Raw genomic sequence first — 20,768 nt, 5'->3', positions numbered from 1 at the left:
TTCAAGCTTGAACTTTAAAAGGAAACCCCATTTTGGTGTGCCTTCTCTGAACTCATAGTGTTAATATCATGGTGAATCCTCAACAGGTACAAATAGCGGTTAATATGAGACAACCTCTAACAGCACATTTACTAGCGAATGGCCTAACGACCCATGGGGTCCAGTCACATTTGTGGTGGATGCCCATGCAGCTTATAGAACAGAACTTTTTTACTCTTGGGTCACACTTCCAGCAGTTGATGGGAACACAAATACATTTCACCAATATACACCTGCAAATGCGCCTGGACAATCCAGAGCATACGCATATTTAGAGATACCTCTATCTTATCAAGAACATAATAATTGGCTTGATGGCACCCTACCCCACACAATATTACCAGTAAGTTTAGGTCCACTAAGTAATGACGGTCCTACCTGGCGTTTATTGGCCACCTATACACCACATCCTGCGGTTGCAAATTTAGCAGCAGCTGAGGTTCGTCGATAGCCATATATAGACGATTAGTACAATTTGTGATACAAACACTAAATACTAAATACAAACCCAGCACGTGCTGCTCCAGCACATCCACATGCAGCAACGCCAGGTATAAATCCTGCGACTGTACATTCCATTATGGGTAAAGTACCCGCCAAACGAGAGGAAACTCAGTTTTGGCTAGCACAGAAGATTAATACGCTGGAAGCAGCATTTCCCCATACGGGACCTCAGGATTAACATAGAATATTAACAATGTGCTTGCCTTTTGGGATGGTCCCTACAGTAGAAAACTAATACGTGGGGCACGGTACTTGCCGCGCTCTATATAACCGCACATGGTACACCGACACTTGCCAACTTACCGGAAGTGTTGAAACAAATTCAAGATGAATATGGGGCTGCCCCGGCCCTAGATTTGGGGATGCAATTAATGGGCAATTTAGCCACAGTATTCTCAATCATTTTAAGTAACCTTAAAGGGGAAGCAGTCGCACTTGCAGTGCACATGCGGCTTCGTGACGTTCAACAGGCTCAGGAACGAGAGCTGCCTAAAATAATAGCAGAGACCTATTCAAGTATTGGTCGAGATAGCTTAGGGGCCAGACCACAAAAAACACAATTTCAGGGTAAACCAAGTAAAGATTTCCACCAAGAAGGCACCTGAGGGTAATAAGAAACGCTGGGATAAAAAGCAACAAACTCCTACAAAAGAGAGGGGAGAATCTCAGCGTATGGCGACCCCACAGAATAGGTATAATCTCAGAAATAGAGATAATATAAAAACGCCTGATATCAATATACTGATACACGCCAATCTCGTTCCTTTCAGGACTCATCGGAAAAAAGAAATGAGACAGGAATCACAACGCTCTTCGGAGGTTTCTGTTAAAAAGGAACAGGAACCCACCCAACAAGAACAACAATTTTAAAAGAAAAAGGTGTCAGCAGTTGCAGTCCAACATGCCACACAGGAAGAGGGTCCTCTTGAGGAATTGGGCTCTAGCCTTGCTCGACAACGCGGCAGAAGTCACAATAGTTCGCCGGAATCTTCTAGAGCATCTGAAGGTGAAAGCAACTGATGACTTTATACCAGCAGAAACTGCAGACATGCGTGTCTTCACACCTGATAGGGTGTACAAAGTAACATTACAGTTAGAAGAAGACATTGAACGCACAACAGACGCAATCTTTTGGGATCGCATAGTAAAAGTATATGATGTCTTGTTGGCTGAACAAGATTGGCCACCTCACTTTGTCCGTACCTGCCCATATGGAGAAGAAGTCATTAAGCCTTCTTTCTCGCCCCTTGTTCCAGAGGTACTCGCTGAATCCTATTTCATTGAATGGGCTTTGGCACAAGCACCTGCATTATACAGAAATCTTCTGGGATGGGATAAAGAATCTCCCTACCATGTAATTCCAATTAAAAGTTAACCTCAGCCCCAACCGCAGTATCCTATAAAACATGAAGCAAAAGCACCAGTGAGAAAAATACTCACGCAATCAGAGTACCAGGGTGTGATTGAACCCTGTGTCTCGCCAATGAAAAACCCAGATTATGCTACAAGCATAAAACCTTTGTATGACTTAATAAGTCCTGATTTTTCAAGTAAATTCTGGACAATTGAACATACACGTATACTTCGAGAGTTGCAGACAGATATGCTTGCAGCACAACACCTACATACGAGGGAAAAAACAAAACACATTTGGACATCGGAGTAATAGCTGGGGCCATCGGTTTCACCTATGTGACGTTTAATGAAGGTGAGACAGTCCCGATGGCATACAAATCGTACTTGTACTCAGTGGCAGAACAACGCTTTGCTCCCACAGAGAAAATTCTCACTGCTGTACAGATAGCTGTCATTAAAGAAAGACCTGTTGCCCAAGGAAAACACATTATTGTAGTTTCTCCAATCCCAGCCCTAGAGGCTGTTACAAAAGCTAGCGTTCCAAACGCAAAAGCATTACATCCACGTTGGATACAATGGGCTACGTCTCTGACAGCCACTGATGTAGACTATATTTTTAAGCCAAAGTTACAAACTCAAGAATTTTTACAATATGAAATAGAATATCCAGTTCCAGCAATTACTTTGCCTATTGAGCAATATCATAGAGTCATGTACACCGATGGCTCTGCACAACCTGCAATTGGAACCAAACATCAATATTCTGTTGCTTGCGCAGTCGTAAGTGGCTATATGGAGGGCGATAAATTTTGTCCTCTACATACCTTTACACAAACCCTAGGGGATTCTACAGCACAATTGGCAGAGCTAAAGGCTCTGCTGATGGCACTGGAACACACGGATCCTGCACAGCCTACGCTGATTGTTTATTATTCATATTATTGTGTCCAATCCTTTAATGAATACTTGCATTACTGGCGCCAGAATGGGTTCAGAGATTCCAAAGGCAACACCATTAAAAACAGACTACTGTGGTGGAAAGTAGCTGACCTGAAAGAGAGCCTACCGAATGTCTATGTTGTGCACACACTTGGACACCAGCGAGTTGGAATACATGTTGCTGGAAATACACTGGCTGATGAAGCCGCAAAGTCAGCAGTGGCTGTGGCCGCTGTAGCTGCAGTAACTCTTTTGAATGCAAAACGGGACAGACATTTGGGCTGCTGTGACAGCTACGGCTGATGGTACGCCCTATCCTAAAGGATTTCCTAACAAATATCACTATCGTATGGGAGGTATGCTGAAAGCGGAGGTTAAGATACCAGGCGTGGTGTACGAGACATCCCCAACAAAGACATAAGATCACAATTGATGAAAGCAGCGCATGAAGGGGTGGCATCTGCCCGTGCTGGTGTGGCGGCTACAATTTCGATCTTGCAGGCCCGTTATTAGTGGCCAGGTCTCTATAAGGAGACTAAGCAGTATGTCCTTTGTTGTGACATCTGTCAACAAATCAAAGTTTCCACTGCCAAGAGCCCGCCGCAGACACCCCTCTTAATTTCAAACGAACCATTACAATGTGTGTACTTAGACCACTGTGGTCCCTTAACACCTGACAATGCATACACATATATTTTAGTCTCTGTTGATTCATGCTCCAGATTTGTATGGGTGTAGCCACAACGCCAGGCTGACGCTCGTACTGTTACTAAAGATTTGCAAATCTTTATCGATACATATGCAGTTGCGGCTTTCCATTCAGACCAGGGCCCTGCTTTCGCCTCAAGGGCATTCAGGGACTCCATGGCTTCGTTGGAGGTCCAAATCCAGTACTCGTCTCCATTTTATCCTGAGGGAAATAGTGTCGTGGAACGATTAAACTGCAATTTAAAGCAATTCTTAGCAGCCAGAGTCTTAGGTACGGGTCGTAGTTGGCTTAACCACCTGTATGGAGTCCAGAGAGCACTAAATAATCTGCCTAAAGGGTCCCTGGGGGGTCGTACTTTATATGAGTGCCTGTTCGGAACTCGAATGTATGTTCCGGATCTTGATGGTCCTGGCGTGGAGGCAGCAGAAAGACCTTTTAACATAAATGAACTTGTCACTGTCTTACAGGAATTGCAACAGTTCCGTGATGATAACTCTTCCAAAAGTGCCGCCTCCACAGGAATTAAGGATGTGCCTGTAACATCTATCGGCTGGATTCCCAGAGTTGGGGATCTTGTAGGTGAGAAGGTCACAGTGAAAAAGGAATTTGGCCCTTCTTATCGAGCACCAGTCCCTGTACTAGGGATACACAGTACCAGAACTGTTATTCTACCACTGTTGGCCAGTGCCAAAGAAAATCGTTTTGTCTCCATTGACAATGTCAGTTTGCTGAGCTCTTTTCCCTAACCCCTGGTCAGACACCCCTGTGTACCCATGATGTGGACACAGGAGACAGCATGACTGTCAAAAACAACATTTTCAGACAGTCTGACCAAATTAAGGAAAGCATCAAAGTGGAAGTCCACAATTGAGCACTCTGACAGCCCCTGGGCTAACCCAGTGGTCTTAGTCCCCAAACCTCACACCAAAGATGGAAAGAGAGAGATGAGGTTTTGGGTGGACTACAGAGGACTTAATTCTGTCACCAAGACAGATGCCCATCCCATTCCAAGGGCAGATGAATTGATTGTCAAACTAGGTGCTGCCAGATACTTAAGTACCTTTGACTTGACAGCAGGGTACTGGCAAATCAAAATGGCACCAGGAGCAAAGGAAAAGACAGCATTCTCCACACCTGATGGGCACGATCAGTTTACGGTTATGCCCTTTGGTTTAAAGAATGCCCCTGCCACCTTCCAAAGGCTGGTGAATCAAGTCCTTGCTGGCTTGGAGTCCTTTAGTGCAGCTTATCTTGACGATATTGCTGTCTTTAGCTCCAGCTGGCAGGATCACCTGGTCCACCTGAAGAAGGTTTTGAAGGCCCTGCAAACAGCAGGCCTCTCTATCAAGGCATCCAAATGTCAGATAGGGCAGGGAACTGTGGGTTACTTGGGACACCTTGTAGGTGGAGGCCAAGTTCAGCCACTCCAGCCCAACATCCAGACTATTCTGGACTGGGCAGCTTCAAAAATCCAGACTCCAGTCAGGGCATTCCTTGGCTTGACTGGGTACTATAGGAGGTTTGTGAAGGGATATGGATCAATAGTGACACCCCTCACAGAACTTACCTCTAGGAAAATGCCCAAGAAGGTAAACTGGACAGTAGAATGCCAACAGGCCTTTGACACCCTGAAACAAGCTATGTGCACCGCACCAGTTCTAAAAGCTCCAGATTACTCCAAGCAGTTCATTGTCCAGACTGATGCCTCTGAACATGGGATAGGGGCAGTTTTGTCCCAAACAAATGATGATGGCCTTGACCAGCCTGTTGCTTTCATTAGCAGGAGGTTACTCCCCAGGGAGCAGCGTTGGAGTGCCATTGAGAGGGAGGCCTTTGCTGTGGTTTGGTCCCTGAAGAAGTTGAGACCATAACTCTTTGGTACTCACTTTGTAGTTCAAACTGACCACAGACCTCTCAGATGGCTAATGCAAATGAAAGGTGAAAATCCCAAACCGTTGAGGTGGTCCATCTCCCTACAGGGAACAGACTTTATAGTGGAACACAGACCTGGGACTGCCCATACCAGTGCAGATGGCCTTTCCAGGTTCTTCCACTTAGAAAATGAAGACTCTCTTGGGAAAGGTTAGTCTCATCTTCTTTCGTTTAGGGGGGGGGGGGGTTGGTTGTGTAAGGAAATGCCTCCTTGGCATGGTTACCCCCTGACTTTTTGCCTTTGTTATGATTTGAAAGTGTGCCGAGGCCTGCTAACCAGGCCCCAGCACCAGTGTTCTTTCCCTAACCTGTACCTTTGTTTCCACAATTGGCACACCCTGGCATCCAGGTAAGTCCCTTGTAGCTGGTACCCCTGGTACCAAGGGCCCTGATGCCAGGGAAGGTCTCTAAGGGCTGCAGTATGTCTTATGCCACCCTGGGGGCACCTCACTCAGCACAGACACACTGCTTGCCAGCTTGTGTGTGCTGATGGGGAGAAAATGACTAAGTCGACAGGGGACTCCGCCCAGGGTGCCATGCCAACCTCACACTGCCTATGGCATAGATAAGTCACCCCTCTAGCAGGCCTTACAGCCCTAAGGCAGGGTGCACTATACCATAGGTGAGGGCATAGGTACATGAGCACTATACCCCTACAGTGTCTAAACAAAACCTTAGACCTTGTAAGTGCAGGGAATCCATAAGAGTATATGGTCTGGGAGTCTGTCAAACACGAACTCCACAGCACCATAATGGCTACACTGAAAACTGGGAAGTTTGGTATCAAACTTCCCAGCACAATAAATGCACACTGATGCCAGTGTACATTTTATTGTGAAATACACCCCAGAGGCCATCTTAGAGATGCCCCCTGAAAACATACCCGACTTCCAGTGTGGGCTGACTAGTTTTACAAGCCTGCCACACACCAGACATGTTGCCGGCCACATGGGGAGAGTGCCTTTGTCACTCTGTGGCTAGTAACAAAGCCTGTACTGGGTGGAGGTGCTTCTCACCTCCCCCTGCAGGAACTGTAACACCTGGCGGTAAGCCTCAAAGGCTCACCCCCTTTGTTACAGCACCCCAGGGCACTCCAGCTAGTGGAGATGCCCGCCCCCTCTGGCCACGGCCCCACTTTTGGTGGCAAGGCCGGAGGAGATAATGAGAAAAACAAGGAGGAGTCACTGGCCAGTCAGGACAGCCCCTAAGGTGTCCTGAGCTGAGGCAACTCTGACTTTTAGAAATCCTCCATCTTGCAGATGGAGGATTCCCCCAACAGGATTAGGGATGTGCCCCCCTCCCCTCAGGGAGGAGGCACAAAGAGGGTGTAGCCACCCTCAGAACTAGTAGCCATTGGCTACTAACCCCCCAGACCTAAACACACCCCTAATTTGAGTATTTAGGGGCTCCCAGAACCTAGCAAGATAGATTCCTGCAACCTGAAGACGAAGAAGGACTGCTGACCTTAAGCCCTGCAGAGAAGACTGAGACACCAACTGCTTTGGCCCCAGCCCTACCGGCCTGTCCCCCCCCACCTTTCAAGAAAAACTGCAACAGCGACGCGTTCCACAGGGTCCAGCGACCTCTGAAGCCTCAGAGGACTACCCTGCATCTAAAAGTACCAAGAACTCCTGAGGACAGCGGCTCTGCTCCAAAGAAGAAACATCTTTGCAACAAAGAAGCAACTTTTAAACACAACACGTTTCCCGACGGAAGCGTGAGACTTTGCACTCTGCACCCGACGCCCCCAGGGAGGACTCCCCGGCGACTGCGACCCTGTGAGTAGCCAGAGTTGAGCCCCCTGGGCCCCCCCAGTGACGCCTACAGAGGGAATCCAGAGGCACCCTCTGACCGCGACTGCCTGCTTCTAAGAACCCAACGCCTGGTAAAGAACCTGCACCCGCAGCCCCCAGGACCTTAAGTATCCAACCTCCAGTGCAGAAGTGACCCCCAGGTGGCCCTCTCCCTTGCCTAGGTGGTGGCTGAACTGAGGATCTCCCCCCCCCCCCCCCTTGCCTGCCTGCTTCGCTGAAGAGACCCCTGGGTCTCCCACTGAACTCCATTGCAAACCCGACGCCTGTTGGCACTCTGCACCCGGCCGCCCCCGTGCCGCTGAGGGTCTACTTTTTGTGCTAACTTGTGTCCCCCCCGGTGCCCTACAAAACCCCCTGTTCTGCCCTCCGAAGACGCGGGTACTTACCTGCTGGCAGACTGGAACCGGGGCACCCCCTTCTCCATTGAAGCCTATGTGTTTTGGGCACCACTTTGACCTCTGCACCTGACCGGCCCTGAGCTGCTGGTGTGGTAACTTTGGGGTTGCCCTGAACCCCCAACGGTGGGCTACCTTGGACCCAACTTTGAACCCTGTAGGTGGTTTACTTACCTGCAAAATTAACAAACACTTACCTCCCCCAGGAACTGTTGAAATTTGCACTGTCTTGTTTTAAAATAGCTTATTGCCATTTTTTAAACTGTACATGCTATTTTGCTGATTCAAAGTTCCTAAGTTACCTAAGTGAAATACCTTTCATTTGTAGTATTACTTGTAAATCTTGAACCTGTGGTTCTTAAAATAAACTAGGAAAAAATATTTTTCTATACGAAAACTTATTGGCCTGGAATTGTCTTTGAGTGTGTGTTCCTCATTTATTACCTGTGTGTGTACAACAAATGCTTAAGACTACCCACTGATAAGCCTACTACTCAACCACACTACCACAAAATAGAGCATTAGAATGAAAATGTCACTTACCCAGTGTACATCTGTTCGTGGCATTAGTCGCTGCAGATTCACATGTTTCGCACAGTCCGCTGCCTGGTGTTGGGCTCGGAGTATTACAAGTTGTTTTTCTTCGAAGAAGTCTTTTTTGGTCACGGGACCGAAGGACTCCTCCCTCTTCGGCTCCATTGCGCATGGGTGTCGACTCCATCTTAGATTGTTTTCCCTGCAGAGGGTGAGGATGGAGTTGTTTGCTATAAATAGTGCCCATGCAATGGAGTGAATACGTATGTACATAAAAAGTTTATAATAATTATTTACAAATGTACAAATGTTTAAGATTTAAGATCTACTTCTAAACGGCTACAGGCTTCCCGGGGAGGCGGGAGGGCACATGTGAATCTGCAGCGACTAATGCCACGAACAGATGTACACTGGGTAAGTGACATTTTCAGTTCGATGGCATATGTTGCTGCAGATACACATGTTTCGCATAGACTATAAAGCAGTTACCTCCCCTAAAAGCGGTGGTTTAGCCTGTAGGAGTTGAAGTAGTTTGGAATAATGTTCTTAGTACAGCTTGGCCCACTGTAGCTTGTTGTGCATTTAGTACGTCTACACAGTAGTGTTTAGTAAATGTATGAGGCGTAGACCAGGTTGCAGCCTTACATATTTCGCTCATAGGAATGTTTCCTAGAAAGGCCATTGTAGCACCTTTCTTTCTGGTTGAGTGTGCCTTTGGTGTAATAGGCAATTCTCTTTTGGCTTTAAAATAGCATGTTTGAATACATCTGACTATCCATCTAGCAATGCCTTGTTTAGAGATTGGATTTCCTATGTGTGGTTTTTGAAAAGCTATGAACAGTTGTTTTGTTTTCCGGATTAGCTTTGTTCTGTCAATGTAGTACATTAGTGCTCTTTTGATGTCTAATGTATGTAGTCCCCTTTCAGCCACGGAATCTGGTTGTGGGAAAACACTGGCAATTATACTGTTTGATTTAAATGGAATGGTGAGATTACTTTTGGTAGAAATTTTGGATTTGTTCTTAGAACTATTTTATTTTTGTGTATTTGAATAAATGGTTCTTGTATGGTAAATGCCTGTATTTCACTTACTCTTCTGAGGGATGTGATTGCAATGAGAAATGCGACTTTCCAGGTTAGATATTGCATTTCACAGGAATGCATGGGTTCGAAAGGTGGACCCATGAGTCTTGTTAAGACGATGTTAAGGTTCCATGAAGGAACTGGTGGTGTTCTTGGTGGTATAATTCTTTTTAGCCCTTCCATGAATGCTTTAATAACTGGTATTTTAAATAGAGACGATGAATGAGTAGTTTGTAGGTAAGCAGATATTGCTGCGAGGTGTATTTTTATAGATGAAAAAGCGAGATTCGCTTTTTGCAAATGTAGTAAGTATCCCACTATGTCCTTTGTAGAGGCATGCAATGGGTGGATTTGATTGGTATGGCAGTAGCAAACAAATCTTTTCCACTTAGATGCATAGCAGTGTCTAGTGGAAGCTTTTCTAGCTTGTTTTATGACCTCCATGCATTCTTGTGTGAGGTCTAAGTGTCCGAATTCTAGGATTTCAGGAGCCAAATTGCCAGATTCAATGATGCTGGGTTTGGATGCCTGATCTGTTGTTTGTGTTGTGTTAACAGATCTGGTCTGTTGGGTAGTTTGACATGCGGTACTAGTGAAAGGTCTAGTAGAGTTGTATACCAAGGTTGTCTTGCCCATGTGGGTGCTATCAGTATGAGTTTGAGTTGGTTTGACTCAACTTGTTTACTAGATATGGAAGGAGAGGGAGAGGGGGAAAAGCGTATGCAAATATCCCTGACCAACTCATCCATAGAGCATTGCCTTGTGATTCGCGGTGTGGGTACCTGGATGCGAAGTTTTGCGTTTTCTTTTGTTGCGAACAAATCTATCTGGGGTGTTCCCCAAATTTGAAAGTACTTGTTCAGAACTTGGGGGTGAATTTCCCATTCGTGGACTTGTTGGTGGTCTCACGAAAGGTTGTCTGCTAGTTGGTTTTGGATCCCTGGAATAAATTGTGCTATTAGGCGAATGTTGTTGTGAATCGCCCACTGCCATATTTTTTGTGTTAGGAGGCACAATTGTGTTGAGTGTGTTCCTCCTTGTTTGTTTAAATAATACATTGTTGTCATGTTGTCTGTTTTGACAAGAATGTATTTGTGTGTTATTATGGGTTGAAAGGCTTTTAACGCTAGAAATACTGCTAACAGTTCTAGGTAATTTATATGAAATTTTGTTTGGTGTACATCCCATTGTCCTTGAATGCTGTGGTGATTGAGGTGTGCTCCCCACCCTGTCATGGAAGCATCTGTTGTTATAACGTATTGAGGCACTGGGTCCTGAAATGTCCGCCCTTTGTTTAAATTGTTGCTGTTCCACCATAGAAGCGAGAGGTATGTTTGGCGGTCTACCAACACCAGATCTTGAAGTTGACCCTGTGCCTGTGACCATTGTGATGCTAGGCACTGTTGTAAGGGTCGCATGTGTAGTCTTGCGTTTGGGACAATGGCTATGCATGATGACATCATGCCTAGAAGTTTTAGTACAAATTTTGCTTGTATCTTCTGGTTTGGAAACATAGCACTTATTACCTTGTGGAATGCTTGCACTCTTTGTGGACTTGGAGTGGCAATTCCCTTTGATGTGTTGATGGTTGCTCCTAGATATTGTTGTGTCTGACACGGTTCGAGGTGTGATTTTGTATAGTTGATGGAGAAACCCAGTTTGTAAAGGGTTTGTATGACATATGTGGTGTCGTTTGTGCACTTTTTTACTGTGTTGGTCTTGATTAGCCAATCGTCCAGGTAAGGAAACACATGTATCTGTTGTCTCCTGATATGTGCTGCTACTACTGCTAGACATTTTGTGAACACTCTTGGTGCAGTTGTTATTCCGAATGGCAACACTTTGAATTGGTAATGTATTCCTTTGAATACGAACCTTAGGTACTTTCTGTGAGAAGGGTGTATCGGTATATGAAAGTACGCATCTTTTAGGTCTAATGTGGTCATGTAATCTTGCTGTTTGAGCAGTGGAATGATGTCTTGTAGTGTGACCATGTGAAAGTGGTCCGATATGATGTAGGTATTTAGTGTCCTGAGATCTAATATTGGTCTTAATGTTTTGTCTTTTTTTGGAATTAGAAAGTACAGGGAGTAAACTCCTGTGTTTTTTTGTTGTACTGGTACTAACTCTATTGCATCCTTTTGCAGTAGTGCTTGAACTTCTAGTCCTAAAAGTTGTAAATGTTGTGGTGACATTTTGCGTGTTTTTGGAGGGATGTTTGGTGGGAATTTGTGGAATTCTATGCAATAGCCATGTTGGATTATTGCTAATACCCAATTGTCTGTTGTAATCTGCTGCCAAGATTGGTAGAATTGGCTTAGTCTTCCCCCCACTGGTGTTGAGTGAAGGGGTTCTGTGACTTGAAAGTCACTGTTTAGGTGGAGGTGTTTTTGGAGTCTGGAATCTTCCCCTACTCCTTGGGAATTGACCCCCTCTATATCCCCTGAAACCTCCCCTTTGGAATGAACCCTGATATGGTGTGGTTCTTGTTTGTTGGCTGGTGGTGTCTGTGGATTGGCCACGAAACCCCCCTCTAAATGGAGTTTTTCTAAAAGAGCCTCTGCTCTGCGGGGAGTAGAGTGCGCCCATGGCTTTGGCCGTGTCTGTGTCCTTTTTAAGTTTTTCAATGGCTGTGTCCACCTCAGGGCCAAAAAGTTGTTTCTCGTTGAAGGGCATATTAAGGACAGCCTGCTGGATTTCAGGTTTGAAGCCTGAAGTGCGGAGCCAAGCGTGTCTTCTTATGGTGACAGCAGTGTTGACTGTTCTCGCTGCAGTATCGGCTGCGTCCAGTGAAGAGCGTATTTGATTGTTTGAGATTGTTTGTCCCTCTTCAACTATTTGCTGCGCCCTTTTTTGGTATTCCTGGGGAAGATGGTCTACGAGAAGTTGCATCTCATCCCAATGTGCACGGTCATATCTGGCCAGCAGCGCTTGAGAATTTGCGATGCGCCACTGGTTGGCTGCCTGTGATGCTACTCTTTTTCCTGCCGCATCAAATTTTCTGCTTTCTTTGTCCGGAGGTGGGGCGTCGCCAGATGTATGGGAATTTGCTCTCTTGCGAGCTGCCCCTACTACTACGGAGTCAGGTGGTAACTGCGAAGTAATAAACACTGGGTCTTTGGGTGGTGGTTTGTATTTCTTATCCACCCTTGGGGTGATGGCTCTTGATTTTACGGGCTCTTCAAAAATTTGTTTTGCGTGCCGTAACATCCCTGGTAGCATTGGGAGTCATTGATATTGGCTATGTGTAGCCGAGAGGGTGTTAAATAAAAAATCATCCTCTATAGGATCGGAATGCAGTTGGACATTGTGGAATTCTGCAGCCCTAGCCACCAGTTGCGAGTATGAGGTACTGTCCTCTGGCGGAGACGGCTTTGTGGGGTATGAATCGGGATCATTGTCCGGCACTGGGGTGTCATATAGGTCCCAAGCGTCTTGATCCTGATTATCTTGACTTATGGTAGTTTGCGCTGGTGAGTGCATTTGTGGCGGTGTTTGTGCCGGCGATGCCTGTTGTGGTGGAGAGGGCGGAGGCGTGACTTTTTTAACCACTTTGGCTTGTGGTTGTGCGTCATCCTTGAGAAGTCCGATCCTTCTTTTCCTCATTATTGGGGGAAGGGTTGATATCTTCCCTGTGTCTTGCTGGATGTACAGTCTCTTTTGTGTGTAGTCTGATTCTACACTTTGGAGCTCTTGTCCAAATCTGTGCATCTGGCCACTTATTCCTTGTTCCTCTGTGTAGGATGAAGGTGTGGAACTTTTCGGCGCCGAGAGAGAATCTTTTTTCGGCTTCGGCACAGACACAATTTTTGTGGCTTTCGGCAGTGTGTCTCGGTGCCGATGTTTTTCGGTGCCGGCATCTTGTTTTTGCCACTCGGAGCCGCTATCTCGGCTCCGAGGTTGCTCCATGGCGGTCCCTCGACCAGAGTCGGGTGTCTTCGCTATGGGCGTGCCCTTTTTCGGCGCCTTCGACGGGTCGCCGGTTTTATGGGTCGAGCCATGGCCTGTTGGCAGTGGCGTCCCCTGGGCTTTTGTCTTCTCGATAGTTTTAATTTTCGACGTCTCACTCACTGTTTGTTGCTGTTGTTCGACGTCGGAGTCTCCGGATTCTGATACCGGAACCGAGAATGTTTCCTCTTCGTCGTCGAAACGTTGTTTTGTTGGCGTGGACGCCATTTGTAGACGCCTGGCTCTTCGGTCCCGGAGTGTTTTTCTGGACCGGAAGGCTCGACAGGCCTCACAGGTATCCTCCTTGTGCTCGGGGGACAAGCACAAGTTACAGACCAAGTGCTGATCTGTATAAGGATACTTACTGTGACATTTTGGGCAGAAACGAAACGGGGTCCGTTCCATCGGCTTCGATGTCGCACGCGGTCGGGCCGACCAGGCCCCGATGGGGGAATCGAAGCTACCCCAAAGTCTTCCGATGATCGGTGTCGATGTACCTAACTATCCCGATACCGAACGGAACAATACCGACGCTTTCTTCCGAGATTCTGACTAACTTTCCGAACCGAAACACGGAGCGAAAAGGAATACGTCCGAACCCGACGACAGCGGAAAAAAACAATCTAAGATGGAGTCGACGCCCATGCGCAATGGAGCCGAAGAGGGAGGAGTCCTTCGGTCCCGTGACCAAAAAAGACTTCTTCGAAGAAAAACAACTTGTAATACTCCGAGCCCAACACCAGGCAGCGGACTGTGCGAAACATGTGTATCTGCAGCAACATATGCCATCGAACATATCTCTTTTTGCCACTATCTTACCTCTAAGGGGAACCCTTGGACTCTGTGCATGCTATTTCTTACTTTGAAATAGTACATACAGAGCCAACTTCCAACAATAGTCCCCTAGTTTTTCACCCCCAACAGCTTTGAGTTACTGATACCCCCGTCTTATTGTGGCAGGGATATAACAGGAGGAAAACCGGGGGCTTAGTATGAGGCCTTTGTGCAACTGTGAAATATTTCTTTAGCAGAGCATTACAAATATGCAAGGGCAAACATCACAAAATGTCATACCTGTATCTTCTCTATTTTGTTTTTTTAGCTTCCTTTGGGCTTCTTCTGCCTATATAACAAGATAAACATTGGCATATAATTATTTAAGCTGGAAAGTACAATAACATTAACATTGAAACAACACCACACCATCACATTGCACCATGGCATTCTATCGTTATTATCATGCGCTCCATGCTGTGCTTGGAGGAGGAGTCTATCTGCTCCGTGTACAGCGATGGAGGCCCCATTGAAGGAGGACAGTTGAGTTTTCTTGATGGGGCATGAAGCCCGCTTAGGCCTTCACCTATGCTCCTAGCTGGGCTAAGGACTTGTGCTGTGCTATCTTGTCTCATTGTTAGGCCCATTATGTGCCACAACCTTCCTACTAGGCTTGTTTGAGACTGTGTGGCACTATTCTTCTGTACAACATGGCATTTCCCTGCTCTCTGCTGACTTTGTGGCCTTTATTGAGTTCGATCTTCTTGACGGTGCTGTGGATCCCTACACTACTGTGGATAGGGTAGACTTGGCATGTGTGTTCCTAGCTGGTTTGAAGCTGGGGATTACCCGCTCTATGTGCAGTACAGGGGCCCAATCTCTACAGGAAAAGTTACTTGCCTTCCGACTGGTCTTGTTGAGAGCTGTATAGTAACTGTTCAGATGTTCGAATTTACCCTTCACTGGCTCTCTCCCACTCTAAGGTGTGGGTGTGTTTGGAGGTGGAGTCCCCCTGCCACCTTTCCTGGAGGGTATTTGACAAAACCCTTTTTTTAAGGATGTGAGCTTTAGGCTTGTGAGATGGGTCCCTCCATCTTCCTGTAGGGGGCTGTGTGGTGCTGGTTGCGTTGTTTGGATTGCCCCTCGTTGGTTCCCTGGTTACCAGAAGGTGGGTCGGGTTCCCTGTTGCACTTCCTGATGAGCTTGGGGCTTGTGGGATGCATGTCCTGGCTCAGTCTTCGGCCGTTCAGGATGTACATGCATCCACTTTCCCTTTTCGTTTCATAGGAGTTGAGGTTTGGCATGAAGCAGTTGACTGAACCCTTACTGGCTCAGTCTTACCCGCTCTGTGTCCACTGCAGAGTTGTTTGTTGTTCGTGTGAAGGGTTTTTTGGGTTTCCTGGCTAAGCCTGGGGCTGTTTTGGCAATGTCCCTTTTTTTTTGTTGTTGTTGGTGTTTGGGTTTATGATCCTTGCGTGTCTCATACAGTGTTGGCCATGCACTGCTGTGGTAACTCCTGTTTTATTCTGCCTCTAAATTCTATTTGTACTCATGATAAAGTGTCACACAAATTGTCCACATAAGGCATTCAAATGTTTAATAAAAGCCGACTGAACTTTTACAATGTATCACAGGGGAACTGAAAACTTGGCAGCTATGCTCTATGTTTTTATTTTTAGGCATGTTTTTGGGGAGATAAGCGAGGGTGATATGTTGTCTTCATTCTACGACCTATGTTTTTGCTTGTTACTTATGGGGAGTGTGCTTTACTTCCCTCTTCAGCTATGCAGTCATTCCTTCCCACTCCCTTTTTAGATTGGTTGACATTTTTGGCTGCCCTCTGAAGCCTGTTCAGTGTTAGGTTTAATTGGGTCATCTTTGGGTGTACTGCAATTCTGCCATTGCACCTCATTGGCCCTATGCTGATGTCTGCTGGTATTGCTTCATCCAGGCATGGCCTTTCAGCCATGGCCTTATTTCCATTGTGTGGAGTCCAGTGTAGTATTTTCTGGGTACTGTAGATCAGGGCATGGACTTGCATGATTTACATTCTGTTAAAATCACTGCTTAGCCCTTGTTCAGCACTGGGCTTATGTGTTGCTGCACTTGATTTCCCTGGGCTGTTTTACACTTGGGGCTGTCTCACCTGTTTTACTTCTTTGGCTGCGGGCAGTGGGAGGAGTTCTTGCTTCTTTTTCTCTCCCACCTCACAACCTTACTGTGCTTAAGAGAGTGTTCTGCATTGCCCGACCCATACATTTTGCAAGCTCTGTTTTTGTCTGGGCTGCCTCCTGTGTTCTGTTCTGTTAGGGAGTCATGACATGCTTTCTTTTTCTCAAGTTGTTGTGTTAAACTGGTAGCTAGCTTAAGTTTGCTGGTGCCTCTTCCAATCTCTTTGCGCCGGTTTTGAGCCGCTTCTGGGTACTGTAGTGGTGATCAGGTTGAGTCACATCCCTGCTTGGTCATACGACTCTTCCAGTGGTATTGTAGCATTTGTTACATGGTCTTACCCCTCTCCCATGTGTTTTAGTATCTGGATTGGCTGTGTGCTGTACCCTTGCACCTAAGAAGAAAGGCAATTTCACCCCTACCCCAGTTAGCTAGTTGGCCTTGATTTTCCCTTGACTGATTTCTTGTAAGGATGTTCCCCGCCAAAACATGCTGGGGGCATTGAGATCTAGTGTAACCCTTGTGTGTGGTTGACGTCTCTGCTGGGTGATTCGTGAATTTCTCCTTCTTAGGCCAGGTGCTGTTTGCCCACTGTGTATTGGATGCTTCCATTTGTTTTGCCTTTTGCCCCCGTTGCATGCAGAATTTGGGGGTTTCGGTGTGTTGTCCTGTCACCCTGGACTGATTACTGCTTCTTGATCCTCTCCATATTTGCTTTGGTTTGTGAGTGCTTGAAAATGCCTCCTACCCTTTTACTGCTTTTGGTCTCTGTGCGCTGACATGACCTTCCTTTTGCTCCTCAAGTTTCTTACGCTCCCTACTTTTGTGTTAGGTATCTTATGGAGGGGTGTATGGGCCTGTCTGTTGGTTGTTCTCAGTCTTAAACTTTGGTTGTGCCTTAAGTGAACCACTCCAATATTCACGCATTATGCTGAGGTTGTTGCGTTGGTACCATCTGCATTGCTATTGCCCTTTCCTGTCCGTAGTCCTTGCTTGGCTTTTGACGAAGGAAGGGGGGTGCACTGCTAGTTCTGCAAGCTAGTTCTTTGTTGGACCCACCACCAAGTGCCTGAATATTCTAGCATGGGTTTAGTTAGTGGCCAGCCTGTGCTCCTTGCAAGCTTTGCCTGCCTTGCCTTGCCTTCTGTGACTTTTTTTGGGGGAAAATGGGTGCTCTGTGCTTCCTTTTGCCCTCTCCTTCAGAGGCTTTCTGCATCCAGGCCTTTGTGTGCGTATGTATGTGATTTACCATCTTGGGGTGGATCTACTGGACTGAGTCTTAACACTCTGTGGGTCTGGGTATTGTTCTAATTTATTTGGCACCTGTTTCTGCTATTCGTTCTCCCACTTGGTTTGTGTTTGGTACATGCTGTTTTCATTGTGCCTTCCTGTTCCTCACCCGCACCCCAGGTATAGATCAGAGGTGGTCTCACCCTGTTTTCTCATCTTTGTTTGGACTAGTGTGTCCCTGCTCTGCTGGGAGAATCAGAGATTAACTGCTTTTGATCCCTCACGCTTTCTTTCCACACTTCACCAGTGGTATGTGATGGGTGCCTTGCTAGGAGGTAGTGTTCCTTTTAGAACTGACCTTTTCAATAACTGGAGTTTGCAGGAGTCACCTTGTTTTGGGGCAGATTTGTTGGTCAGTCTATTTGTTCCTTTTGTATTTGTGCTTCTGGTGTTTGCCAGTTTGCTTTGGAGCTGTCTCTTTGGCATGCGTTGACTGAATGATTTCTGATATCTGAGATATTCCTGGGGAGAATCTGTCTAATGACAGGGAATTATTTAAGCATGTGAATTTATGAAGATCCAACAGTGGAAAATGTGGGTTTGCAAACCTCAAGGTAGATTTACTTTAATTGTGAAAGTGATTTGAGAAGGTAGATGAAGGGACCTAAATTAAACTAAGGTCAGACCCTGATTTGTCAGCTACTGACACAGGAATGGCACCTTGAAAAGATTACATTTTGTTCAAAAATTCTTTTACTCCTGAACCAGAATCAAGGCATCTGGCACGAAGAAAAAGTGAAGACAGACAGGAGAATTCAATCATATCTATGATAAATATTTTTGATGTAATGACAATGACAGAAGATTGATAAGTTACAATGTGTTTCCCATTTATCTACTTATGCATGACAATTATACAATATGAAAATTGGTCTCTTCAAATTAACTCTGAAACTCTAACAGATAATTTCATAACACACAGATTACCGAATACTGCCATTATAAACCTGAAAAATGAAATCTGTGGGGGCTTGTTAAAATTAAGACTATGTACGAGGACAATGATTTTACAGATTCCAATACATTCAGCAAGGTTTTTGAATTTGAAACCAACAAGACCCAGGAGAGCATTGCAGAGAGAACAGCATTGATATTTTTGAGGATTTGCCCCTCAGGAAATTACAAAAAACACCTTCTGGTGAAATCACTTTGTGAGGCTTAAAAAGCCATTCTTCCAAACGCAGTAAAGATCCAGAATTTTGTAGCTCACATAGTCTGTCTTTCCTGTAGGAATGCATGGCATGCGATGTATAGAAGATAGCCAATGAAGGTCAAGCAGAATTTAAAGCAGGGAGAAGAACAGCTAATAAACTGTAAAAAAAAATTGGACTGATCCTAGATTCCATAAATGGGAGGAAGGAGTGTTGCAAGATGGAGAGTAAAGATGCAAAAAAAACTGAACAAAAAAACAATGATTACATTGCTTGACATTACATAATTTAAGTACTGAGTCTATTAGGAGTGGGGCTAATGTCGCTGAGATGTACTGAGCTGATATACAAAAGGGAAAGGACCAATAAGGTTACATCTGATAGTTTTGACCTTGGGAGAATGAGCCTCATTGGGGCTAATGTAATTCATCAAAGAAGACCCATGGATGTCCACATGAATGAAGGAATTCAGAGAAAATAAAATAATGGAGCCACAGAACAAAATAATTTCCCCGTGATGCGTTTGATACCTTGCCATATAACAAACAAGACTATAGCACTAAGGCCTTATAATAAGTCTAAGCAAATAAATATTATATGTGCTAAAGGTCCAAATGGTGCAGGAAAGTTACACTGAATTCCTGTGAAAGCGATTGGCAAGCCTTCCAGACCTGCAAAATGAATGAAGTGCTCTGGAAGATCTGTACGGCAAAATATTTCTGCTGGATACAAAAGATACTTACCTTTGGTAATGCCTTATCTGGTAGAGACTACATCTAGCTGTACATTCATTATCTTTGCATTCTCCCAGAGCATCAGACTGAGTCCGGATGATTTTCGTGAGCAGTAGACCTGAGAACTGGTAGGGGGCATCAACTGGCTCCATGTCAGTCATCGGCATCATTTGTTCCTATATAGGCACCACCAAGGCACGTCTACCTCAGTTTCTTTTCACTACTTTGCACAACAGAAGCACGGAGCTATGAAGAACAGTGACCAATGGGGTGTGAAAAATAGGGCCCTGAAGAGAAAGTCCCTGCCAACAGAAATCCGTTCACAGTACGGGGAGGATCTGTGGGTTGGGTAAGGACTCTACAGCTATATATAGTCTAACAGATAATGCGTTACCAAAGGTAAGTAACTTGCCCATCTAATAGAGACTTCTACTTGCAGATTCTTTACCTTTGATTCGATACCCAAGCAATACTGTAGGAAGCTGGCTCTGTGTGTACTATCTCAAAGCGAGAGATAGTGTGCACAGAGTCCAGGGGTTCCCCAAAAGGCTTGACAGAGGCATTAATAGATAATACCAATGCTCTATTTGTGGTAGTGTGGTCAAGCAGTTAAGCTTGTCAGAGGGTACTGTTAAGCATTTGTTGTACACACACAGGCAATAAATGAGAACACACACTCAATGACTTAACTCCAGGCCAATAGTTTTTTATATATAAAAAAAATATTATTTTCTTAATATATTTTAGAACCACAAGATTCAAATTGTAGGTAAGTACATTAAATGTAAGGTACTTTGCATAGGTATAGATAGGACTCTGAATAAAAACTGTAATGTACAGAGTTTGGCATAAAATGGCAATAAGCTATTTAAAAGTGGACACTGCAAAATTCAACAGTTGCTGGGGGAGGTAAGTTCAATTAGGTTAACAAAGTAGGTAAAGCACTTGCCATTTCAGTCTCTGGGGCATAGGCAGCCCACCATTGGTGGTTCAAGGCAACCCCAAACACCCAGCACCAGCAACACAGGGCTGTCCGGTACAGAGGTCAAAGAGGGGCCCAAATAACATAGGTGCCTATGGTGAAAGGGGGTGCCCTGGTTCTAGCCTGCTAACTGATAAGTACCTGTGTCCTCTGGGAACAGAACAGGGGAGTTTTGTAGAGGTCTTTAGAGGGGGTCTGGGTTCCAAGTAGGCACACCAAATACACCCTCAGCAGCACAGGTGCGGCCTGGTGCAGTGCGCAAGCAAGGAGTCAGGTTTATAACAGAAATCAATGGAAGGACCCAGCGGTCACTCAGACGTTGCAGGCAGGGCACAGGGGGGGGCATCTCGGGCCAGCCTTCGACTGGGCAAGGGTAAGGGTCGCCTGCTGGTCACTGCTGCAATGGTGGTTTGTT

General features: G+C 45.6%; 1 protein-coding gene across 3 annotated transcripts in view; it reads right to left on the bottom strand.

Moving 5' to 3' along the window:
• Nucleotides 1-20,768, bottom strand: part of UBR2 (ubiquitin protein ligase E3 component n-recognin 2) — a 1,248,744-nt gene that overhangs the window by 567,736 nt on the left and 660,240 nt on the right. For all 3 annotated transcript variants that reach the window (XM_069233963.1, XM_069233965.1, XM_069233964.1), the window contains exon 24: nucleotides 14,328-14,376. In XM_069233963.1, the coding sequence (XP_069090064.1) occupies nucleotides 14,328-14,376 (49 nt within the window). The remainder of the gene's footprint in view (nucleotides 1-14,327; nucleotides 14,377-20,768) is intronic.

This window comes from Pleurodeles waltl, chromosome 5, assembly GCF_031143425.1.
Source record: "Pleurodeles waltl isolate 20211129_DDA chromosome 5, aPleWal1.hap1.20221129, whole genome shotgun sequence".
NCBI lineage: Eukaryota > Metazoa > Chordata > Amphibia > Caudata > Salamandridae > Pleurodeles > Pleurodeles waltl.
This window is presented reverse-complemented; position numbering and strand designations above follow the sequence as displayed.